General features: G+C 40.3%; 1 protein-coding gene across 1 annotated transcript; it reads left to right on the top strand.

Moving 5' to 3' along the window:
• The first annotated feature begins 12,343 nt into the window (after positions 1 to 12,343).
• LOC121319492 (serine-threonine kinase receptor-associated protein-like) lies at positions 12,344 to 25,764 on the top strand. Its single transcript, XM_041256958.1, has 10 exons — positions 12,344 to 12,575; positions 12,684 to 12,856; positions 15,142 to 15,277; positions 19,243 to 19,324; positions 20,016 to 20,088; positions 21,610 to 21,709; positions 23,217 to 23,354; positions 24,055 to 24,191; positions 24,643 to 24,792; positions 25,038 to 25,764. The coding sequence occupies exons 2-10, from the start codon at positions 12,745 to 12,747 to the stop codon at positions 25,097 to 25,099; spliced, it is 990 nt and encodes a 329-aa protein (XP_041112892.1). The 5' UTR covers positions 12,344 to 12,575; positions 12,684 to 12,744; the 3' UTR covers positions 25,100 to 25,764.
• The last annotated feature ends 735 nt before the right edge of the window (positions 25,765 to 26,499 follow it).

Genomic DNA, 26,499 nt, shown 5'->3' with positions numbered 1-26,499 from the left:
TAGATATTTAATAGGGATGCGGTAAAAGCCTGAACGAGAGGGAACGGCCCGGGACGGTACTTTAATATGAATTCAACTGCTTTAAAAACAGCATAGAAAGATAAACACACGCGAGGAGAATATTTTACCAATCAGAACCGATTTATAATGCGCCGTCATTAACCCGTTCCGGCCCAGAACCTTATTTTTATCACCAAAAAGTTCCCGGAACGCTGGGTTCCGAAGGTGCAAAGACGACGAAAATTATACACATAATAAAACTAAGTGGTAACAACATAAAACCATAGAAAAAACCCACCGAACCCACCTTTAACTGCCCATTCCGGGTAATAAAACTGTGTTTTATATATATATATATATATATATATATATATATATATATATATATATATATATATATATATATTATATAATATCTATAATATATAATAAAACTATATAATTTAATTAAATCGACCATCATTTTTAAGCACATGTTTTTTTTTTTTATAGTGGAACTAGTGGAAGCTTCTTGTTTGACTTTCTGCTTTGCAGGGAAGGAGGTGATACAGTAACAGTATTTTCACAAGTAACAATTGCAAAGTTCTAGAATTGCTGGTAGCCCCTAATTGTAATAGTTATACGTGATTAAAGATAATAATAACACACGCATATAGCTGCAACAGTTTCACAACATTTATTTTTTTATTCTTCTTACAATGATAAAAAATGTCTTTAAATGTATAACATATTCATATATGCACATATATTTGATACAAAACGGATATAATGCAATTACAGTACAAAGGCAAGCAAATACACTACCTTTATATAGTTTACAACATGTAACAAAAAATGAGCAAACAATGCAGAACAGTTTAGATTTTGATATTACGCATGACGACTTCAAATACAGAAACCTTGATGCTTTTCTCATTTTCTTCCCCTTCAAAAAGATAAATTCGTTTTTAAATTGTGTGTCACATGCATAAATAAACTGTTTCTTTTTTATGTCTGTGTTTAATTTGGGAAACACCTGTCTTGTCTAGTGCTGTGTGTATGTGTCTGAATACGAGAGAAATTAAACCATGTATTTTGCTCTAAATGAGTTGCTGCTATATTAAACTATGTAACAGTGTACAATGTAACAATATATCGAATTGAAGTATTTGGCTTAAACGCTGTAACTAACAGACAGCACTAGTTTGTGCAGCATGAGAATTGAAACACATTGTGAGTTGAGATTTGAACCGGGAACCAAATGGTATGAAGCCTTTGTCTTAAGCCACTGGTCACCTTACTCAAGCTCTATCAAATACCTTGCTAATGCACTTTTTAAACTCTCAACCCTCGCTCTTTTCTTATGTCTTATGTCTTATGTAAAAGGAGGAGGGAGGAGGAGGTGTTTTGGGCAGGGGTTTGTTGGGGGCTATTGTTGGTTGTTTGGGCGAGGGACGGAGGGAGGGAGCAATTCCTGAATGGCTGGATATTGTGAGCACGGGTGTGGAGTGTGATTGTGGGGTTATCTTGGATGTTTATTATTGGGCTTTGTGGTGGTCGCCGGGGTTTACAAATAACTTTGTTTATTAACTGCCTTAGTCTTTTATTTGCTCCCAGTTCCCGTTCCTTTTTTCTTATTAATTTAATAAACACTGGCTTGAGATGTGTTGTAAAAAATAAAAATAAAAAAAAAATCTGACATGCTCAGCCTCATTTGTACCCACAGCTGTTGTATGTTACATTACATACTAATGAAACCCCAATCTCTTTATGCCCAACGGATACCTTGTTAAAAATGCAATACAGTTTAACAATCCGACCTAGATCTCACTCGTTTTACATTTGTATTACTTTGCCGCTTTTGCATCTTACTCTAAAAACAGTCTAATGAATATCACTAGCTTGTTAAAGTGAACAATCAACAATTTTTATGTGGTTACACAGTCAACATCTGAAAAGTACACACACATTTTTCTTATAGCCTATTATGACTTAAAATATGTACATCTAGTAATTGGGACGAATTGTCGTGGGGACGAAAGTTCGTGGGAACCAATTGTCGCAGCGGCACATTGTCGGGGACGAATTGCACCCTTGGGTCGTACCTCACCATTCTTATCTATCTATCTATTAGTGATGCACGGACCAAGAAGAAGCGCATGCAAACCCAAGCTGGTGATCGCTAGCCCCTGTATTCTCATAATTCAGTCTACAACAACATCCAGTGTACCACAAACTTATCAACACAACCTTGAATGGTTGTCAACGCTAAGCACTTTCAGCAGTTTACAGGAGTCATGACATTTTTGAGAAATGAGTACCGAGTTCTCAGCATACCACATTAAACCATTAAACTGATTATTAGAAAATAAAGACAGACTCTTACAAGTGTTCAAACAGCACCAGATAAAAGGTTCCACGCCTAACCTTTTTTGCTCAATTTTGTTTTCCTGAGATTACAACACATCGTTGAAATTTGCTTCTAGTACATAATCGGTTTTTTTGCCCGTTTTCCCACTGGAAATAGTGATATTTTGAAATATCACTGTCCTGGTCACAAAAGCAAAGTTTGTGGGGAATAATAGCCATTTTCTATACTTTTGAGGGAAAAGCAGTTAGGAAATAACATTTACTACCCAGGAACAAAAATTGTGTTACACAGTGAAATCAATGACCATCCCCCCGGCTGAATACCCATTGTTGAATTTGCAGTAGCTTAATTCATATTAACCAATTGGATGCAGGGAATGGGCAATTAAATCTCGCTTAACAGTTCGGAACAGTTTCTGTAAGTATGTTGCTCACTCTATTATGTGTCAGCTGTATCTTTTTCGTCCCCTGTGCAGCTTCTGGGCAGCTTTATTATTCAAGCTGTTTATTGCACGGAATGGCCAGTAAAAGGTTGGTTCATTTTTTTTTTTCAGCTGTGTTATGTTGTTCCCACTTAGTTGTATCGTGTGCATAATTTTCATACACTGTGCAGCTTCAGAACCACGTGTCCAAGCCATATTTGTTTATACTGTTGTTTATTACACAGAATGGGCAGTTAAAGGTGGGTTCGGTGGGGTTTTTCAATAGTGCTATGTCGTTACAACTTAGTTTTATTATGTGTATAATTTTCGTCGTCTTTGCACCTTCGGAACACAGTGCTCCGGGAACTTTTTGGTGATAAAAATAAGGTTCTGGGCCGGAACGGGTTAATGACAGCGCATTATAAATATGTTCTGATTGGTAAAATATTCTCCTCGCGTGTGTTTATCTTTCTATGCTTTTTTTAAAGCAGTTGAATTCATTAAAATACCGTTCCGGGCCTTTCCTTCTCTTTCCGGCTTTTACCCCATCCCTATTTAATACATCCCAACAGTTTATATTCACACTAAATAGTTACATCCATGACTCCATCCACTCAAATCAAATACCTTTTCAAAACTAAAGAAACTTTGCAAATAACTATTGTTTAGCGAGTTCACACACGAAGTCATTTACAATACCAACACGCCCACTCTTAGCATCTGACCAATCACACATCACTTATTTGCATATTAGCGGCTCCAGGTGCGTGAGCGCTTGTGTGGAGTTTGATGAAAACAGACGTCGTGCTGTATTTGATATGACAGCGGAGAGATGTTTGTGCGACAAAATTCAGATATACTTGCAAACACTAACGCGTACCTGTGCGTTAATCCTCCGCTTCCTGTTCCGAGGAAAGTAGTCACCGGATATTCGATATTAAGCTTTGAAAAGCTTTGATAATGTGGATTTACGAATTTTGTCTTTAGCTATTTGACACAGTGTTACTTGTCCAACAGAGGAAATTATCCATATGGTTTCAAGCAGTAATTACAAAAGAAAGCATGTTAAAGACACGTTAAGACCCTATTACGCATTACACGGATAGCGCTTAATGTGGCCCAGTGTATCCAAATCTATTGTTATTAACTCCAAACTTGACACAATGTTACTTGTCTAACAGAACTCTCCATATATTTAGTGAAAACAGTTGGTAAAACACTTTATGTCAATAGGTAAGCATACATTTGACAGCATAAAGTTCAAGGGAGCTCTGCTGAAAAGGTAACATTGTGTCAAATTTGGAGTTTGTAGCAATAAATTTGAATACATTAAGCCACGTTAAGCTCTCTTTTATAATGGGAAAATTACGCTTAATGTGGGTTTTAGATATTTCCTCTTCATATGCAGTCACATAATGTATATCATATGTAGTACTCTTTATGGGCTAATATTGTGCCAAATTTGAACTTTGTAGATGCATTTTTTCGTACATTAAGCGTTTTTCACGTTAAGCGTGTTTTATAACAGGGAAATGACGCTTAACGTAGGTTTTATATATTTCCTATTCATATACAGGCACAAAATTTATATCATATGTGGTACTCTTGGTGGGATAATATTGTTCCAAGTTTGGAGTTTGTAGCAATAGATTTGCATACATTAAGCCACGGTTTGCGCGTTTTTATGATGGGAAAACGAGGTTTAACGTGGGTTTCATATATTTCCTGTCCAAATACAGTCACATACAGTGGCTTGAAAAGTATTTGCCCACTGTCTCATTTTCTGCATTTTTGCACATTTTTCACATTGAATTTGGTCAGATCTTTTCGTGGGTTGTAGTAGTATATAGAGGGAGTTTGTGAGAAAAAATGACACCAGTTTGGTGATTCTTTCATTTGTTTGGTGTGCAAGGTAATCAAACATGCAATCTTCAGGTGTGAAAGAGTTATTGCCCCCCCCAGTTAACTCAATCAAATTAAAGGGATAATTAGGGTCAGCTGTTTGAATACTTTGGTTAACAATCAGGCTTGATTTGGGCCATCCCTGCCCAATATAAAACTGACTAACTTTGGCCATCAGAGTGAAGTTGTTAGTACACAGGTTCTAGAGGCACATCTCCAAGAGCAAGGCGTAAAATTATCTAGGAAGTCACAAAGAACCCTAGAGCAACATCGGCTAAAGTCAGTGTTCATGACTCCACCATTAGAAAGACACTGGGCAAAAATGGTTTTCATAGCACAGTAGCAAGGCAGAAACCAGTGATCACTAAGAAGAACATGAATGCTCATCTCAAGTTTGCCAAACAGCACCTGGATGATCCTCAAGAGTTCTGGAACAATGTTCTATGGACAGATGAGTTAAAAGTGGAACTTTTTGGCCAACATGGGCCCCGTTATGTCTGGCAAAAACCATACACTGCATTCCACCGTAAGAACCTCATACCAATGGTCAAGCATGGCAGTGGTAGTGTCATGTTTTGGGGATGCTTTGCTGCATCAGGACCTGGACGACTTACCATCATTTAGAGAAACCATGAATTCTGCTCTGTATCAGAGAATTCTACAGGAGAATGTCAGGACATCCGTCCTTGAGCTGAAGCTGAAGCGCAGCTGTGTCATGCAGGAAACACACAAGCATGTCTACATCAGAATGGTTCAAGAACAAGAAATTTAAAGTTTTGGAATGGCCTAGTCAAAGTCCAGCCCTAAACCCCATTGAGATGTTGTGGCAGGACTTGAAACAAGCAGTTTATGCTCGAAAACCCACAAACGTCATTGAGTTGAAGCAGTTCTGCATGAAAGAGTGGGCCAAAATTCCTCCATGGCACTGTGAGAGACTGATCAATGACTACAGGAAGTGTTTGGTTGCAGTTATTGCTGCTAAAAGGTGGCTTAACCAGTTATTGAGTCTAAGGGGGTGATTACTTTTTCACACAGGTGCATTGGGTTTTGCATAACTTTCTTTATTAATTAAATAAATGAAATAAGTATCAAAATATTGTACACTTGGAAAAAATTACTTTAAAATATATTAACAACTGTCAACAGTGACTATAATGTGTTGTAACTTGCTTGGTTTTCATTTTAAAACTCAAAACCCTCAGCAGGTTCCTACTAGCAAAGTTAAGATGCTGTCCAAGCAAACATGAGACATTCAGCCCTGTCTACATTGTCCAAGCAAACTCACAGTGTAATACAACAAACATGAGACAGTCAGCCCTGTCCACAGCACTCATGCAAACTCACAGTGCAATACTTACTAACATGTTCTCTGCAGTCTGAACCATCAAGGGTGTGACTTTCAAGGAAAAAAAAGTGGGCACACTTTTCAACTAATGCTGATTAAGACAAAAACCAAATGTCTATCTTCCTGTCCTCTCAAAGCTTTGCCTAGCGACAAGAAAATTCCAAAAAAACAAATCGAGGAGGAACTGCTTTAGGTTTTGCCTGCTGGCTGGAATCAACGCGGCAGTGCTTGGAAGAATGGTGTTCTTAAGAATTCTGCTTCCATCCAACCTTTGCAACAACGAGCATTAAGAGGACCAGACCCATGTCTGTCTGTCTGGTAAACTCCATAAGTGTCTTGAATTACCAATCACATTTTCACTGTCTTCTCTTTGTTCCTTGTCTGCTATGTTTACTTTAATATGCAGATTTTAAATACAAAAATCTCTTCAACAGAAGAAAACAGGGACCAGTTGGTATAACTAAGAAGACAGGGTAAGAAAATGTATTTAAAATTCTTAGTTAGCGCTCTCATCTCATGGGGGGGGGGGGGATGATCATCTTGCTAGTGCCTTTATAAAAATGTAATAAAGCACAGTGAAACCATGGTAAAGAGGTATGGTAAAGCATACCGAAAAACAAACCTTGGTAAACTGACCCTTAGAAAAGTTTCCCAGTAGTAAAAGTACAGCAAAGTGCAATAAAGCACAGGCAAGCATTGTAAAGAATAGAGAGGTACTTTACAGAGGTAGGCTGTCAACTGTGCACTATATATCCCATCCCATCAACAGGACAGAGCACAAGGAGGTTAAGTGACTTGCTCAGGGTAACACAGTGAGTGGCAGAGGTTGGATTTGAACTGATGACTTTGTGGTGACAAGCCCCTGGACTTTAACCACTGAACCACACTACCTCCTTTTTAAATTATGGAAAAGATGTAACAGTGCAAAAATACTGTGCAAAAGTACAGTGGTAAACTACTATAGCAGCTTGTGTCTGGTTTATTTATTTGGGTGGAGCTGTTCTGGTTGTCTCAAACAATTAAATAGATTCCTAGCTGTGACAACAAACGATTCAGTTAGCTCACAACCCCCTACAACACAAGCTTGTCAAGCTTAAATGACATCACTGTAGAGCACAATGACACATTGTTCAGTAAGCGGATATTCCAGACTAAGCACATTGCCACGAATGGCAGCCTGTTTCTACAAACCCTCAAGGATAGGAATGTTGTCATCACAGCCGTGAACAGCTTTCTGATCCCTGTCAGGTGGCTGTGCTATTTATTCATAACCTTTCCATCCCAGCATGCACACGTATGACACCCTCAGACAACCGGAGTCATTCTGCATCACAGTTTAGGCGGAAAAGGTTTGTAGAATGTTTTTTGCTGATTCAGAATTGAATTTCCTCAGTTATATGTGCTGCATTTAAATGTTTAGATCTTAAAATGTACAGAAGAGAAGGTTATAACTAAGCCGAGCAGTACAGTAGTGTCTCTGGCCTACCCGTAAATAATAGTTTAAAAAAAAAAAAAAAAGCAAAAACAACACAGCCCACTTTTGATGTTTGATCCCAAGAACTATCATGATTCATGTGTGGTGTACACGTGCCAGTTGTCGTGTTTTTTTCGAGATTATTTAGTTTGTTGACTTGATACTGGGACAGTGTAACAGCTACGCAAAGGGCATGTGTAGAATTTTATAAGAAAGTAGGGTTACCAGAATAAAAAAATGTATTGGTAGATGAAGTACCCAATTGAGAAATCTTATTTCATTGTATCACAATACATAAGTGGGTGCATGCATGTTAGGGTTGCTGTCTAATGTAAGATTGGTGGCTACCAAACCTCTGATTGGTTGAATGGACATTCAGAATCTGGTAGAAGCCAATAGCATACGGGGCGGAGTGATTTTAGCTTGGCAGTTTTGCTTGTAGTGGATGACAGGCGCTGCACTGAGAAAACCATTATTGTATTAAAAGATAATAAACATCACATCCTGATCTGTTAATGCGCTTGTATTTGATGTGAAACAGCTGCCCCTGCTACCCTCTGCCAAAGACAGCATATGTAGATTATAACCTTGACACATCCCCTGCAACCCTGGCTGTGAGGCTAAACACAGGCAGCTGGGATTTTCTGCATACCTGCATTAGATAAAGGAGCCAACTAAAAATACTAGTCTGTTTGAACACCAGGGTTGCATAGCAAGCAGCACAAACTGTGATCATGCGTCCACTCACATGGTATTCAAAGCGACAGCAGCTCACGCAGCAATTCCATGAAGTTTACCTTGTTCACACATTTATAACTACCAGCTCTCAATTGTACATTTTTTAAAGAAACACGCATCTTCGCTATGTCAACATCCTGAGATAATTTATCTCGACAGAACACATTTCTATTTCATCCCCCCCCTCCCCTCATCCTTAATGAGACACTGTAGGTACTGCATTAAAGACTCTTCTCAGTTTCCATGCCTTATGCTAATGAAATCGGTTTCACTTGCACTCCCTAGGTCACTTCACCTCAGCAGTGTCTTCAGGCTCAAAACAGATTACAGGCTGAAAGCATGTCAGTCACTACTAGGGGAAGTAACTAGCTGGTTAATGACAAACTGTTAAAAAGGTGACATGACCTAGGAAGCACAACACTGTAGAAAGTATGGTTTGCAAACTTTTACTGGCAATTTCTTTACTGGCATTTGTGTTTCTTTCAAAATTGCACATTTGAGAGCTTTATAACAAAAGGAAGAACACAACAGGTACGATTTGTGAAATAATTTTGTTCACTCCAAAGCTGTCATTCTTTGTTGCCCCTATAGCACCCCTCCTAGTGGCCATTTCTGTTTTCATTGCAGAAATTCCCCCCTTGCTCAGGCTTGTGCAGAGACAGTCCCATAAAGAAAATATTCTGGTAGCTTTGTTAAACACCAGATATCCAGGAGTGCAGAAAACAATGTTGTGTGGCATTTGAAAACCCTGTGCAATAGTTTAGGGATCTGTGTTCCCCAACTTTATACAACCCATCTCACACCAGCTGGTCACCATTTCACATGGAACTAACATCAGCCAATATGATGAAAAACAGTCCATGCTAAAATACTGAGAATATCATAATGATCTTAAAGTATAGTGTGTGTAATAAACTGCTCCACAAAGTCTATACAGTATTCACAACATCTGGAAAAGATGCAAGTGGACACATGCTGATTTTCAAATCCAATTTATAGCTTTGACAACAGTGACATCCAGTAGTGGAAAAGTGTATTACAAAGGTGATCTGGTACTGTATAGCAACCCACTAAAGTAGGGGTGGGCAAAGTTGGACCTTCCAGTCCTGGTCTTTGTTCCAATCTTGTTCTAAATTGTTTAATTGACACATTAAACCTCTATCCAGACCCTGAAGTAGTTCATTATCTCATGTTCCCCTATTAAACCTGGAGTGGAATGGCCCTTCAGGACCGTGACTGACTGAACACCAGCACTAAAGAGAAAGTAGCTTCAAAATGCAACATGCCTTTTAATGAGGTGTGCAATCCTTCTGAGAGGTTCTTTGAAGACTTTGGGTCTAGTTACCCGTCGTACAATATACACATGTACCCCAGTGTAGGTCAGGCATAGTGTCATATAGAAAACAAGTAAGAGTTAGCACCCTCTATTGAAAACAGCCAAGTTTGTTTTTTGTATTGCTGATTGTACACAGCTGTCTCGTGCTTCTAGAAAGATGTTTTGGTTGCTGTTTAAAAACAAAACGTAATATTTGACTTTAATAGGTAATATAATTACGCTTCATCTGGATTTTTAAACATTATTTAGACAGTGATTCAAGTATTCAAGTCCATTGGTCTCTACTTCAAAGCGCGCCATTCAGTATGCACTTACATTCTAAATAACATTAGGTTATTACCATAACCCTGGTTCCCTGAAAAGAGAATGACAACCATTACTGAATGGGAAGAATCTCTCTGACCATCAGTCTCTGAGCAAATATACAAAAGCTGCCCTATCAGGGCCCTGCTGTGAGGGGGAAGTCCCTCCCACCTCCTGTTGAAGAGGGACGTCCTCACAGTAGCACATCACCATTTCGAAAACAGGTCAGCTGGCAACACGACCTCAAAGGGTAATTGCTGTCATTCTCTTTTCAGGGAGAAATATGGTAATAACCTAATGTTCCCTTTCAATTCGAATGACAACCATTACCGAATGGGAAGCTGTACCAAAGCTGTCGTGGCTCCAGATTACCGACAGTACAGCCCCACGGCAATAGCAACAGAGCCCACATGACGCCTAATGGCATGCCGCCTGCAAAACTCTAGAGCCCAGAGAGGGTCTCGTTCGATTTGTCATATCAAGGCGGTAAAAACGCACAAATGTCTGACTACCTGTCCATGTAGCAGCATTGCATAACTCATCCAAGGAGGCGCCATGAAAGAAAGCCAACGAAGTTGCCTGGCCCCTGGTAGAATGGGCTGTAATGTCCACTGGGAACGGGGAGTCCGCCTGTTCATTCACCAAACGTATCGCATCTGTCACCCGGTGAGCTAGACGTTGTTTCGATAGGGCCTGACCTCTAGACCGGACCCATAGCAGACAAACAGCTAGTTGGACTGTCTCAAGGACGCCATCCTATCCAAACAACAGCGCAGAGCCCAAACTGGGCATAGTGTGCGTTGTCTATGGTCCTCTTCTGACCGTGCAGGGGAGGTCTGAAAGTTTCCAAAACCACTGATTGGTTAATATGGAAAGAGGATACCACCTTTGGCAAAAAGGATGGACTTGTTCTTAATGTTTCCCGTGAGTCACTTCCAGTAAAAGCCATACATGTGTCATCGATGGACAGCGCATGAAGCTCACTTACTCATCTGGCAGACATAATGGCTATTAAAAATGCCACTTTTAATGAAACAGGGCACAGTTCTGCTGACGCCATGAGCTCAAATGGGGGACCCATAAGGGCCCGCAGTACCCGTTCTAGATCCCACTTGGGGACTATACTTTTCATGGGAGGATGAAGCCTCTGGGCCCCTTTTAGAAACTGCACTGCCAAGAAATGTGCCCCAGGGGACACTGAGTCAATTTTGTCATGGCACACTGATATTGCTGCCAGGTATACCTTCAAAGTGGATGCTGATTTTCCTGTGTCAAAACTGTATTTTAAGAAGGATAATATCGTTTCAATCGGGAAGTCACCAGATTGTGATCTTCGGCAAGGCTTGGAAAACTTTGCATTTATATGAGTACTGGGCTCCAGTGCTGGGCTCTAGTGCTCGGCGCCCTAGCAGGCTGTAGTGTTTCTACTACTGCATCTGGTAAACCTCATCTGAATAGACGGCTCCATTCAACAGCCAGACCCAGAGTAGGAGCTTGGCTGGGTTCAGGTGCCATAATAGCCTCTCCGCTTGGCTCAGGAGGTCCTTGCGCAGCGGGAGCTACCAAGGCTGATCCAACAACATGTCGGCGAGGACAGCAAACCAGGGGCGTCTCGGCCATCTGGGTGCAACCAGCAAAACCTGTGCTCTCTCTATCCTGATCCTCTCTAGTGTCAGGGGTAATAATGGTAGCAGAGGAAATGCATACAATAGCCCCTGTGGCCAGGGGTGAACTATTAAATCGGCGTAGAAGATGACGCCGTGAGCCCGCGGGGTCTCCTTACAGCAACACAACAGCTTTCACACGATGTAACAACCACACAAGGCCTCATGTCGTGAAAGAGCAATGGCCACTCGCTAATCCCTTAAGAGGGATCGAAACCAGCTCTAGTCAGAAAAAACTGATGCGAGATTAAGCGAGAGCACTCTTAGACATGCTCGAAGTACGATTTTACCATGGAAAATTAGTTTTTACTTTGCAGATAAAACCAACAAATCAGCCAATTTCAGTTCAAGAAAGCAAAAGGAATCTGAGAGATGAGAGAGAAAATGGCGATGTGCTACTGTGAGGACGTCCCTCTTCAACAGGAGGTTGGCGGGTCTTCCCCCTCACAGCAGGGGCCTGATTAGGGCAGCTTTTGTACATTTGATCAGATTGACGGTCAGATAGGCTCTTCCCATTCGGTAATGGTTGTTATTCAAATTGAATGGGAATCCGGTAATATACTCTCACTAGTCTGACAGTACGTGTTTGTTCAGACTGGACAATATGCGGGCTGCGGGTAGCCTTAACTTCACAGTAAACCGCCGTTACCATGAAATACAGCTACATATGTAACACACATGCACAGTTAACCGCAAAACAAACAGTACGCCGGGACTTACAGGCGAGAGCTTCGTACTGTGTACTTATTTAGGTATAGGCACACATGGCATCAGTGTGTCGTGTTTCTGCCCGGACAAGAATGTTTGTTTCTTTCCCTTCACCTACTGCCCATGCGTCAATGCGCGATTTTTTTCACATCCTGCTGGTCCTGTGTCTCTTCTGTCTGTATCTGCCCAGCCCCGCTTCCTACCGCCTGTTGGACATTGCAGCCAGCAGCACGGTGCTGTCCGCTGGGCAAGCTTACCTGCTCCAGCCCAGGGATCTGAAGAACAAGCCGTCTAGGCTCATTCCCCAATCCTCTCGCCTACTCAAACCTGTCCGGTGAGTCTCCGCTGTCCGACTACACAGGCACAACACAATGGGATGCGGCGTTTAAATAATTCCACCCTTGCATAATGGTTCTACCCCCTTTTTGTCTTTTCTTTACAGGTCTCAGGCCGGTTTCGTTTTATTTATTTAGCGTTTGTTGTTACTGCTTCTGGGAGCCATCATGGCAATGAGACAGACCCCGCTGACTTGCTCTGGACACACTAGGCCAGTGGTTGACTTGGCTTTCAGCGGAATCACTCCGTACGGATATTTCCTAATCAGTGCTTGTAAAGGTAGGTCTGTTCTGTTAGGTACACGGGGCTGTGTGATAGCAGTGTCGATGTTTGACGTGCTAGAGCATTAAATGACGCATACAGTACACCCGCAGTCTTGGTACTCAAGCCAGTCAATATTTAAACGCAGTTTTGATAGCCAGCGTGGACCAGTCTTGTACTATGTAGTGTTCAGCATCCCTATATCCAAGGCGTACGTTGTAACCAGTCACCTCCCCTTAACTTAAATAAAATTAATACGGTAAATGAAACGTTTACATGCAAAGTATGGATCTTCGTGTTGTATGAAAATGTTTAATTTGGCTGTTATTTTTTACTGTGGGAGGGGGGACACTTGCAGCTTTATATTGATTTCTTAATTTTTCTTTTACATAGCAGTTTCACCCATTCCAGGTTTTAATACGAGCTTGATTACCCACTGTTTCTAGATAACAAGCTCAGGGCTGCGTTCAACTAGGCGAGTTGAACGGTTTACTGAACATCTCACAAACATTTAAAAATGGCGCATAGATCAACTTCGGGTTTAGCTGCATGAATGGCTTCATTAGTCATATTAGATGAATTTATGTATGATAGCGACCTTAGTAGCGTTCAGTTTGACATTTTTAACGTAACGTCACTTCTAAAAGCACCCGCCTAATAAATATTGTAGCGATCTACGAAATGAGCAAAGCGAGACGGATTCAGAGCTAACTCAATTTTTATTTACCAACACAGAACTGATCAACAGGCAACTGAGTGCTGCGCTGTTATATGACTCTCCGGTTGCTATCAGCTGCAACTACGCTCTCTAATCCAGTTCTCTCCAATTTCTCAGCACCGTCCCGTTTGTCTCTAATCGAGGGTACACGCCGAGAGGATACCTCCTGTTTTTCATTAAGAAAAGCTGACTCATCTTTTCTACCTCCCCTCCAATCCCTTCTGCTCTCTTTTATTGTGTGACCCCCTATTTGGGAGAGTGCTGCTGCCGTCCCCAGACAGGATTGGCTGTCCAGTTCCGCCGCCGCTACAATATGTTTTATATTGAGTAGCCTAATAAAACATGAGAAACTCTGCATGACTTTTGAAGTATTTTAATAATCGTATAATATAATAGTGAAACCTACAACGCAATACACGACGGCTCAGCTGTAGGGGTGCTACACATATTTTGCCAGTTCTGTGCAAGGCTGTGTTTTGAGTAGCCTATTTAAATCATCCTTAGTCACTTTATTTAAAAGTCTCGGGTAAAGTATGTCGGGTTTGTTTTTTTGTATTGTTATTCTTTTATTTGACTGGATTCTGAGAAATTTGGCTTTGTCTTTTTCTTCTTGGATTTCTATGGCGGTTAACACTAACAGGTTAAAAAAGAAAAAAAAAAAAAAAAAAAAACTGAAGACGGTGGAGCAACGGACAAGGTTGGTGACCTTAAGAACGTTTATGAATTTAAAAATAAGAGAAGCACCACTAAAATAAGTGTTTTGCTTATTTTAAATTCATAAACGTTCTTTCATTCACCAACTTTTTTTTTTTTTGTTTGTTTGTTTTGCTTGTATCAGCCTAGGTTGCGGTTTAATTAGCAGCGTTGTATTTACTGCAGTATACTATCTTGCAACGTTGTATGTGCTGCGGTGTAAATCCTGCGGTTTAATAAATAACTGTTTGTAACCAATTATAAACTCAAGAAGATCAACTAACTATTTCTCTTTTCTTTCTTTTTAAATTATGTAAATGGATCCTTGTACAAATTAGATATTAGAGCACCTTTAGACTAATTAGTTAATATTTATCATCAGCAATATACATAGGACTATATATATTACCATTTTTAAACATATTTTACCAAGTTTATATTAAAAAACACATGTTTTTAATTCACATTATATTATAAACATAACATATAATATAAACATATCTGATGTAACTCTTTCTGCTTCTTGGTTTGTCATACATTGACAAAACTTCTCCATCGCCAAGTGTCAAAGAAATGTTCTCCCATCCAGTAGCCATTTTTGTTCGCATTAAACTGCCTCTTTAGAGTGTTCACCACCATTAGCAAATGTTTGTGACGAACAGACCACAAAAGCAAACAAGTTCGCAATGTTCGCCTAGTTGAACGCACCCAGGTGTGTCAATAAACTGGATCAAACCACTAGGCATGTGAGTGGTGGGTCTTATTTCCGTCCCTGTTGTATGTATTTGTTCACGCAAGATACATCCTGAATACTACTTCATTAGGCATGTTATTTTCTGTTTTGGATAACCCTTTCGCATTTTCTATTTTTTCCCCATCTTTCCACTCTAAGATGGCAAACCTATGCTGCGCCAGGGAGACACAGGGGACTGGATTGGAACGTTTCTGGGTCACAAGGGTGCTGTCTGGGGAGCCACCTTAAACAAAGAGGCCACCAAGGCGGCCACTGCTGCGGCAGACTTTACTGCGTGAGTGCTGACTACGATGCATAATAACATCAAATGGTCATTTTAAGAATGGACCAGTTTATTAAAAGACAAAACCTGAATAGGTGAGGGAGAGTATGTATTCATACCTATAAACCATACTCATTTCTTTGTTCAAGAACCTTTCGGTGAACAACGGTGAGCTATGCTGTGCTTTTGGTCTTGCGTCACGAAACAAACTATTCATACCTGTATTACGATGCATATTGTCAAGAATAAATCTGGACACGTCGATACTCAATGAATTGTGACACCTAACAGTGTGTGTCACGGTTACAGTTTTCTGTGTACATGCAGGTCATGGTAATCTACTTCATGATAGGGATGTGCTTTTGGTAAATTGTTATGAACGTTTAAACCGTATCTGCACACACACACACACACACACACACACACACACACACTTTATTACATTCTGGTGTGTACTGACAGCCTTGGTTAGATATCCAAGCAACGAACCCCTAAATAAGCAAATAACATTTTAATGTTGCAAAGACTGAAGTAGGAAGTTTAAAAAACAAACAAAAAAAAAAAAAAACACATACACACACACACACATACAGTGGCTTGCGAAAGTATTGACCCCCCCTTGGCATTTTTCCTGTTTTGTTAACTTACAACCTGGAGTTAAAATTGATTTTTATTTGGATTTCATGTAATGGACATACACAAAATAGTCCAAATTGGTGAAGTGAAATGAAAAAAATAACTTGTTTCAAAAAATTCTTAAAAATAAATAACGGAAAAGTGGTGCGTGCATATGTATTCACCCCCTTTGCTATTAAGCTTCTAAATAAGATCTGGTGCAACCAATTACCTTCAGAAGTCACATAGTTAGTTAAATAAAGTCCACCTGTGTGCAATCTAAGTGTCACATGATCTGTCACATGATCTCAGTATATATACACCTGTTCTGAAAGGCCCCAGAGTCTGCAACACCACTAAGCAAGGGGCACCACCAAGCAAGCGACACCATGAAGACCAAGGAGCTCTCCAACCAGGTCAGGGACAAAGTTGTGGAGAAGTACAGATCAGGTTTGGGTTATAAAAAAATATCAGAAACTTTGAACATCCCATGGAGCACCATTAAAGCCATTATTAAAAAATGGAAAGAATATGGCACCACAACAAACCTGGCAAGAGAGGGCCGCCCACCAAAACTCACGGACCAGGCAAGGAGGGCATTAATCAGAGAGGCAACAAAGAGACCAAAGATAACCCTGAAGGAGCTGCAAAGCTCCACAGCGGAGATTGGAGTATCTGTCCATAGGACCACTTTAAGCTGTACACTCCACAGAGCTGGGCTTTACGGAAGAGTGGCCAGAAAAAAGCCATTGCTTAAAGAAAAAAAATAAGCAAACATGTTTGGTGTTTGCCAAAAGGCATGTGGGAGACTCCCCAAACATATGGAAGAAGGTACTCTGGTCAGATGAGACTAAAATTGAGCTTTTTGGCCATCAAGGAAAACGCTATGTCTGGCGCAAACCCAACACCTCTCATCACCCAGAGAACACCATCCCCACAGTGAAGCATGGTGGTGGCAGCATCATGCTGTGGGGATGTTTTCCATCGGCAGGGACTGGGAAACTGGTCAGAATTGAAGGAATGATGTATGGTGCTAAATACAGGGAAATTCTTGAGGGAAACCTGTTTCAGTCTTCCAGAGATTTGAGACTGGGACGGAGGTTCACCTTCCAGCAGGACAATGACCCTAAGCATACTGCTAAAGCAACACTTGAGTGGTTTAAGGGGAAACATTTAAATGTCAAAGCCCAGACCTCAATCCAGTTGAGAATCTGTGGTATGACTTAAAGATTGCTGTACACCAGCGGAACCCATCCAACTTGAAGGAGCTGGAGCAGTTTTGCCTTGAAGAATGGGCAAAAATCCCAGTGGCTAGATGTGCCAAGCTTATAGATACATACCCCAAGAGACTTGCAGCTGTAATTGCTGCAAAAGGTGGCTCTACAAAGTATTGACTTTGGGGGGGGTGAATACTTATGCACGCTCAAGTTTTCTGTTTTTTTGTCTTATTGTTTGTTTCACAATAAAAAATATTTTGCATCTTCAAAGTGGTAGGCATGTTGTGTAAATCAAATGATACAAACCCCCCAAAAATCCATTTTAATTCCAGGTTGTAAGGCAACAAAATAGGAAAAATGCCAAGGGGGGGGGGGTCAATACTTTCGCAAGCCACTAATATATATATATATATATATATATATATATAATATATATTTTTGGGGCCGATATATATAACTGTCACTAGATTCAAATAAATTGGTTAATTTAATTGCTAGTCACTAGATTCAAATTGATTGGTTAATTTATGGGCCGTAGTCAATTAACGGGCAGATTCATCCGTGCACATTTTTAATAAAGGTGTTGATCTTATAGTGTCTGTCCTGCATAGTAGTACCAAAAAATCAATAGAATCTAAAAAATAAATAATAATAATCCCAATGAAAATGTGTTCTTTTTAAAAGCTTAAACCTTTCTTCTAAACCTTTTTTTTTATATTATATTCAAAGAACAAAACCAAACCAATAATAATAAAAAAAAGATAGCTTACATGTGTTACAGATTCCAGTACCTTGTTATATTAACTCTGCTGTTCAGTGCCACAAATGGGAAATCCATGTATATATTTTTTTGTAAATACCGCCATCTTTTGACAAATTGCATAGATATCAAGGACTTTTTTTTTTCTTTAAACAAACGATTTGCTTAAAAATGTACTGGTAAATTAAAGCCTATACATAATTTATTTACAGATGCGTTCTCTGAATTATGCGATAGTGCCAGTCTCTGATGGCCATCATCAATATTAGAATTGATTTTTAGCATTGTTTTCTTATATATATAGTTATATCTATTTATAATATATATCGTATATAAAAGATTATATATATATATTTGACTAAAACCTGAAAAAGGCGATTCATTTCTGCTATGTACTGATTATTTCTCAGGTACTTTTCCGCTGAGTAAAGACGTTCTAAGAAATAAAGAACAAGGATGACATACATATAACAGAAAAACAATGCGTTTCTATTTACTGCATTGACTTTTTTTTTTTTTTTTTTTTTTTAACTTGTTAGGGTTTTAATCACCTGAGAAATGCACAAGCAATTACTGAACAGTCCGTGTACAATGGAGTCTGAACTACCAGTAGAATCTCTCATTAAATAGCCTGAACCACCAATACAATCTCTCATTAAATACCTCTCCGAAATGCCTCTTAACTCACCATGTTTCAGTCAAAGCTCTCCTGAATCTGTATATGAATGGATCAATATTACTGAATTGTCTGCGTCTGGCTTTGTTGTTGTTGAAAGATACTGTGTCTGTGCTCCAGTCAAGCTGACTGTGATTGGTTCTCAGCAGTTGCAGGTACAGGACTGGTTGCTTTCATCGATGCTAAGTATTGATTGACTGGTTTTGGTGGATGTTAAAACTAATTCCGACCAATTGTGTCTTTTAGTATTTACTGTTCAATAGATGTGAACTACGCTTAAAAATACAGAAAATTACAAAGAAAAAGCCAGTACTTGCGCGGATTGATTTTAAATTTGATTCACAGTTGGTGCCGAGACGTTCCCGCGGGTATCTACCATCTGTTAGCGCCCACTAGAGCTGGAAGCTGATTGGCTGACGGTACTGAATCGTTTTCTAATATTGAAACTTTCTGTTGCACCAATTAGAAAAGCTACTTGGAGGCAATTGCCAAACCCCTTGCTTTTAATACTATCCGCCCGTACTGTGCACTAGAGCAGGCGGAAACGCAACAGACTGGCTGTATGCGATGTTACGTGGCCGTTTATATGTCTAGCTTATTATTCAACGTTTAACCACTTCCTTAGAGCATATGTGTGTTAATAGCCATGGCCGTGGCGGGGTATATGTGTGTTACTAACACAGACGGGTGTTGGTTTGTTTTTTTGCAGCAAAGTGTGGGATGCAGTGACTGGGGATGAAATCCTCTCTCTTGCCCACAAGCACATCGTCAAATCTGTAAACTTCACTCAGGTACTTGGATCATTGTGCTGGATCGAAGACTTCCATTGCAATGCAGTTGGAGCCGTTCCAGGTTTTTCTATGAGTTTGAATAGCCACGTGTTTACATTTGTGTGCCTAATTAAACAATTGTAACCAAGGCTTTTCAAACACATTCCGGTTGCAATCGTTTGTAGAACATTTTCATAATTCTTGTAGTCCCAATGTTATTCAGGCTTGATTTTGAGTGAAGCTGCTTTATTCTGTCAGCAGATTATAACTACACTGCTGCAGAAACCTACTCTTAGTGTCTAACCCAGTCAAATGTGTAGTACCACTCTTGAGATGGCTTGCTCGTTAATACATTGTGCATATCGATTATCTGTTTTAGGATGCCAAAACATTAGCTAATGCCCCAACCTTAGTCATTCTGCATTTGTTCCAGGGATTGCAATAAGACTCCCATTACATTGCAGTTTGATCCCTTCTTGGTTTTACTATGAGTTTAATATAACACACCTGGGCTTGTTACTTGTGTAATGGGTCTTATTGCCATCCCTGCAGTTTAAATTCTGATTTAGCGCTCGCAACAGTCTGATCTAAAGCCATGAAGATCATTGATTACTTGAAACAAAAATGTACCAGTTTGACTTGTTTTTGTTGTTTAAATCTGCAGTAATTACTGGTGTTACTGTCATGTAACCCAAATCTTCTCTTTTTGTAGGACAGCAATTACCTTCTAACTGGTGGACATGATAAAGTGTTGCGCATTTATGACTTGGGCAAGCCGGAAGCAGGTGAGCCCTTTTACACGTGCACAGTAATACAAGGAAGGGGAGGCTGTGATTTTGTGTGCGGGTTTACACTCTGTCCTTGTGCTGTCCTGTACAATACAGTACAATTAGCTTTTATATAACGCTCTTCATGCAGAGCTTTCCGGGGCGCTTTGCAATCATCCTGCTCAAGAACACGTCAACGCAAACAAAGCTGTTTTTAAATTTGATTTAAAAGACTTTACTGCCAACATTCTTGATGGGACTTGGGACGGAGTTCCAAATCCAGGGAGCAGAGCAGCTAAAAGCCAGTTGGCTACAGTACTAAAGTATAGTTAATAGGATAGTACAGTTACAAAAAAAAATTTAAATAAAAAATCTCTTGAGACTAAAACCTAGTACCCCATCAAATTATCTATTAAAGAGAGGAGAGGAACTGTTCTCTACAGTAGCATGTGTGTTATTTAATACCTCATTTATGCATTGTTTTCTTTGCATGATCTCTTTGTTAGTCGTTTATACATTGTTATATGAACATGGTCTCCAAATGTATTTAAAGCTGTGTTTGTTGGAAGATTTCTCCCAGCGCTAATTGCCAGGTTTAAAAAAAAAAAAAAAAAAAAAAAAACTGGTAAAGGCACTGGCAGTGCTGCTACCCTGTGGACACAAGGGGACGCTTGGTGCTGCTGATTGAATTCGTGCATCAGAGGCAGCTAATAGTGTGCATAAAAGCTGCGTTTGTGTGTATCTCATTGTGGGTGCTAGTCAGTTAGGTCAGGGTTTCTCATCCCTGTGTCTGCTGGTTTTCATTCCAACCGAGTTCTCAATTACTTAAACAAACCCTTTATTGAACTAATAATGTCCTTAATTAGACCTTAATTGCTCTCAGCTCCTACAAAGTTGCCAATTTCAAGTTACTTATACAATTGTATAGCTAACTTTGAAATCTCCAACTGTTTTAAAAGCTGAAAACAATAAAAAAAAAAAAATGTCTGATTAAGCTAATAAATAGTTAAATTAAGGGTTCAATTAAGTAATTGGGAAGTCAGTTGGAATAAAAACCAGCAGACACGGGGGTCCCCCAGGTCCAGGTTGTGAAACCCTGAGTTAGGTCATGGGTAAGTATCGGTTTAAAATCCATATTGTACCTTGTATCTTTAGGAATAGATTGTAAAATATATTTTTAAATATAAGGTTTGCTGTATTCTGTGTGCACTGTATGTGTATACCCTTGCTTGCTTGCTTGCTAAGTATCTTGGTATCCCTGAAGAGATAACATCTCCAGAATGCTAATTAAAGTACCAGGCTTGGCAGTCATCAGGGTTATGGATAACATTTGAGATTCTTCCGCCTTTGTGGGCCCATTTAAAATACATTTCATTCAGTGTTTATTTTATATTAGAAAATTGAAAATGTTATTGGTTCATGGATGCTGGTGTATGAGGCAAAATAGGTGATCAAATCACTCAGCCGCTTGTTGTTCTGCATCTACTGCCCAGTGCCAGTGCTTTTCCTGCAATCTTAAATGAATGTGTCTCCCCTCAGAACCTCAGGAGATCAGCGGACATACGTCGGCCATTAAGAAAGCACTCTGGTGCAACAATGACAAGCAGATCCTCTCGGCCGCTGATGATAAAACAGTGTGGTAAGCGAAGATCCTGCCAGCTAATCGTCTCCAGCCCAAGAGCATGTGGGTGTATCCAGGACAGGGGTTATTAATGGCCTTGGTGTTCTTCATGCGCTTCAGGTTTAAAGCTTACACCACACCCTGCACTTTTTTAAAAACAGTAAATATTTACAATAGGTGCACAAAGTGATTATTTAGATCCGCTCTCCACAGATGAGGGTCGTTGATGTTGATCGGGCTGAGTACCATTCAGAGTGAAGAAACAGCTGGAATGGTAAATTAGCCTAATCAACACCAGTGACCCTCCCCTGATGACCTTGGAGAGATCAATCTCAATTTGTTCGTACGGTACCAGTATTTACACATAAATCATCTGGGCAGTACTTTCAGCTTTTGCTTGGGAGCGTTAGTCGGGAGCCAAAATATCTATTGGATGCATTGTGGTGTTTCCAGATCTTGCACCCTCCTGCAACACTGCCACTGTTATTTATTTATTTTTTATTTGTTTCCCACAACATGCCTCTCATGTCAGTCAGAGCACCAGCATTGTTGCAGGACGGAGCATGAACTGAATGCAGCGCTTCTAACAGAAACGTTCTCCAGGTGAACTGTTCCTTTTGAGGGATGTATTACCAGCTGATTTGTGAATAAAAATAGCAAAACAGCCAGTATTCCATTTAAAAATATATTCTTGCGGTACGGACACTGCATACAGTGATTGCAAGGTAAGATATGTCTTGTAAACGCTGCAGGCTTGTTGTTAAATTAATTTTCTATTTGGGTGTTAGTAGTTTAGAGTTTAAATGTTAGCCTTAAAGTATTAAACATTTACTATCTTAGCTAAACTGTTGCTGAAAATATGCAGGCCAAGTACACAGTGTGTTGGATTTGATGCGTACTGTAGACCAATATTCTAAACTGCTTGGGATCTTTCAGCCAATCAGAGCACACATTACATCTTCTGCATTGCACGACACACCAAGGAGAAACCCCATCGATGACGCCAGTGCCTCTCCCTGTTTTGACCGTGCTGTATTTTCCATGTCAGCATGACTGACTAGGTCACCTGCTTGATAAAATGGAACCCGAGGCACCTCTCCTGAATCCCATTCAACTGCAGTCTGTTCAAAACGGTGACGTCACAATGGGCCGCATACCTCCGCCACCTTGTCCCTCTTTTCAATGAAGTTGACATTGGACTAAATAAATGATTAGAAAATTCTGTGATTAGAAAACAAATATTGCTGGATTTAATAGTTATAGTACTGGGAGTGTATGTGTGGTTATATTAGCACTCCAGGTGCTTAAACTCTGTTTCCTTATGTTGCCCAAGTACACAGCTGTGTGCCGTCCTATAATAATAAACGCTGCACACATCTTGTCTTGCACGCATGTTGCGTCGGTGATTCCTGATGGCTTTCCTTATTGGTTACACAGTCCTGGTCTGGTAATGTTTAATACTGAAGTGTTAATGGAAACTGCCCCCTGGTTATAATTGTTGGGGGGCTCCCTGTTTGCTCTGCAGCCTGTGGGATCGGAGCAGCATGGAGGTGGTGAAGACTCTGCCCTTCGACACCTCAGTCAGCAGCATGGAGTACATTCCAGACGGGGAGGTGCTCGTCATCTCCTATGGAAAAACAGTGGCATTCTACAACGCGCTCAGGTACGGTGAACACGCGTTACCAAACCCTTGTCACACAACTGGGACGTGTCGGTTAACGTATTGTTTGTTTGTTTGTTTGTTTGTTCAGGTAGAGTTGCATGTATTGCTGTATCTGATCAAAGATTAAAGTAAGTGTAGCTAACAAAATAGTGACCCTGTCATGCTGATCCATTAACTATACAGACATCAATTACCAGTTTCCAAAGAAATGTTTTCCTGAAATGTATCTTCATTATAAAACATGATATCTGGTACTGTTGTAGGTGAAAGTACTGTCTCTCAATGTCTGTGTTACCGGCTGGTGAAATTGTTCCCACCGTTCTTTCTTGTCAATAACCAATCAGCTGCTTCAACTATTGCCTTACATGCTTTTAGCCGGTAACGTTATTTGACCCGTGAGAAACTGCTGAGGTGATATGACCCAGGAAGTACAAGTGTAAACAGATATCCCAAAAACAAGGCATAGAAACTGCAGGCTTCATTTAACCTCAAGTAGTGCCATAGATCATGCTTCAAAATGAAAGCATCTGTGCTATAACACATGCTTATTTTAAAAAGGCACATTTGAGACCTTTGTAGCGAATGGAAGTGTAAAATGGGTAATATTTATGAAATTAATTCATTGGCTATTATTCCTTTAAGACCTTTCGAGGAGTGGCATTATAAACAATGTTTTTTTTTTTTTTTTACTCTCTTGCAGTCTGGAGTTGATCAAGACGGTTGATGCCCCGGCTTCAGTGTACTCTGCTTCTCTTCACCCCGAAAAGGATTTCTTTGTTGTTGGAGGAGACGATTTCAAACTCTACAAATACGACTACAACACTAAAGAGGAACTTGGTGAGCCGGGGGGGTTCGTTCACTTGACATTGAAGCCGGTAGATCTAAATCTGAGCTAGAAATAAGACTAACATTCTGAGCCGTTGCAGGCTTTTAAAATGCAAAGTAGCCCAGTTGTTGTGTACTGATACTTCTACTCGTAATTGCCTTTGACAGTGGATTTATTTAATACCTGCTGGTAAATACTACTTCATACTCATCATTGCCTTGATTCCAGCTAACCCCTACTTACTAACACCCATTGTTCTGCACAAGTTATTGAGCCAGGTGATGTGTGGAGATACCTGTCTGTGAATTTACACTCTGGAAGCAAGACCAGGTGGTGAAGCTGTATCATATTGCAGGTCTATAGCATTGGCGGGAGACGCATGTTCTACATATGTCCTTTGATTTGGCTACCTTTTTGAATCAATGCTGTTTGGTAATTGTGTTTTTTCTTGTGTTCTTGAAGAATCCTACAAGGGGCACTTCGGCCCAGTTCATTGTGTGCGGTTCAGCCCGGATGGAGAATTGTATGCCAGCGGTTCTGAGGATGGAACATTGAGACTCTGGCAAACTGCAGTTGGCAAAACCTACGGCTTGTGGAAATGTGTACTTCCCGGTGAGTTCCTGCCTCTCCCTTTCTGCTTGTAGAACCAGTATAGCTTCAGAGCATTTCATGCTCTGTACAGTCTGAAACAGATCTGATTTATCAATACTATTTGTTTTGATTGCATTTTTTTGTCCGTATATTAGTAAATGCTTGATAGTCGGCTCCCTTTCTTGTCATCATTTTTGCTCAGTCTCTTTTCAAGCGATTTTAAAGTGTTTAACTGGTGTCTACTTCCTCTTTGATTTGTCTTGCAGAGGAGCTGGTTTCTGAGAACTCGGACGCACTCTACAGCACTGTTCCCGAAATGAAGGCATGAGCACCACAGCACCATGTGCATGAGATGGGAAAAACAACAAGAGAGCGGACTGCCCTGGTTCCTTTGGATATGCAGACCAAAACTTGGACTACATGGTTACGAAACTGTGTCCTGGTGGAGTGGAAACTCCTCCTCCTCACCTCCTTGTCTTCAGGCATTTGCGGTAACTGTACTGGCTAGCTAACTACTGGCACGCTGAGAGTGTTTGTCTGGAATGGTAAAAGAAAGAATAAGGCAAGTAGTAGACCTGTGTTCACCTGCACAGCTGCCTGCTGCCTTCTCTGTTGGCAATACTGCACCTGTGGGATGTGCCAGTATTTCCAACGCCGTAGCCATGTTTACTGTTTTTTTTTTTTTTTTTTCTCTTTGTTTAAAATCTAGAAAGCGGAAATTTTTTGCTGGTGCTTGCAAGTTTCTATGAGGCAGGAGGATTTTGTTTTATTGAGATTTACTGGAAAAGAATGGAACGAGAGGAGGCAGGTGTTTTTTTTTTTTTTTTTTTTTTTTTGGTTCTTCGCTTTTGTTTTACAAAGACTTCTGTTTAATGTCAGCTGTGATTTCTATTGTCAAATGGACAAAAATACTAATAGATGTTTAAATGTTGTACTTTTTCTTATTTTTCTGGTCTGTTGTGAAATGTCGTGTGTTTTTTTTTTTTTTTTTTTTCCTTCAAAACACAAAAATAAAAAAAGGATGTGCACAACATCTACCTGTTTTGGGTGTTTTTCCCCGAAGGATTCGACAACGATCTGAAGTACACAAAACAGCTTTTTTAAAGCAGCTTGTTTTAAATTGGGTGGTGGGGGTACCCATACTTCTAAGGGTCATCGGGGGTATGCAGGTAGGGTAACCAGACGTTCCGATAAAATTGTGATTGGCCCAATATTAGGGGCCTCGTGGTGCAGCTGCATACTCTACTGTTTTAGGGTGTGTTCTTTGAGTGAGTTGTTCGCAATCTCATTAACCTGCAGTCATATGATGTGGTATGCATCATGTGTTTTCCTTGGTGAGTGCATCTGTGTGTCCGGTTTCACTGGCGAAACAAAAAAGACAGAACAAGTACAGAACGCAGTGGGGGGTGGGGTGGGGGGTGGATGGTCAAGTCATCCATTTAGGATTTGGATTATAATTACGATTTCACAGACATTTCGCAGAACTGTTTAGACATTAAATACACCTAATATTTTAGAGGACTAGAAAAGCCTACAATAGTGGTACTTGTTTCCTTACTAAAACACAATGCTGTCGTTTGTTAAAAGGCAAGCATGCAACATCTCCCAACAGTTGCTGCCGACATTCTCTGTCTGGTGCGGGTTTGCACGAGACAGAGCTCCCGAGATCTGAACTGTCATTAGAACAGTTCTAGTCCCCACATCTCTGCTGGGTGACCTAAGGGGGTC

The sequence above is a fragment of the Polyodon spathula genome, chromosome 8, assembly GCF_017654505.1.
Source record: "Polyodon spathula isolate WHYD16114869_AA chromosome 8, ASM1765450v1, whole genome shotgun sequence".
NCBI classification, from domain to species: Eukaryota; Metazoa; Chordata; class Actinopteri; order Acipenseriformes; family Polyodontidae; genus Polyodon; species Polyodon spathula.
This window is presented reverse-complemented; position numbering and strand designations above follow the sequence as displayed.

What these genes read in the sequence shown, in the direction of transcription:
- LOC121319492 (XM_041256958.1), top strand. Translation starts at nt 12,745, where the DNA reads ATGGCAATGAGACAGACCCCGCTGACTTGCTCTGGACACACTAGGCCA. An exon ending in CTTGGGCAAGCCGGAAGCAG is followed by an intron (nt 20,089 to 21,609) that starts GTGAGCCCTTTT and finishes GTCTCCCCTCAG; the next exon opens with AACCTCAGGAGATCAGCGGA. An exon ending in GTGGAAATGTGTACTTCCCG is followed by an intron (nt 24,793 to 25,037) that starts GTGAGTTCCTGC and finishes TTTGTCTTGCAG; the next exon opens with AGGAGCTGGTTTCTGAGAAC.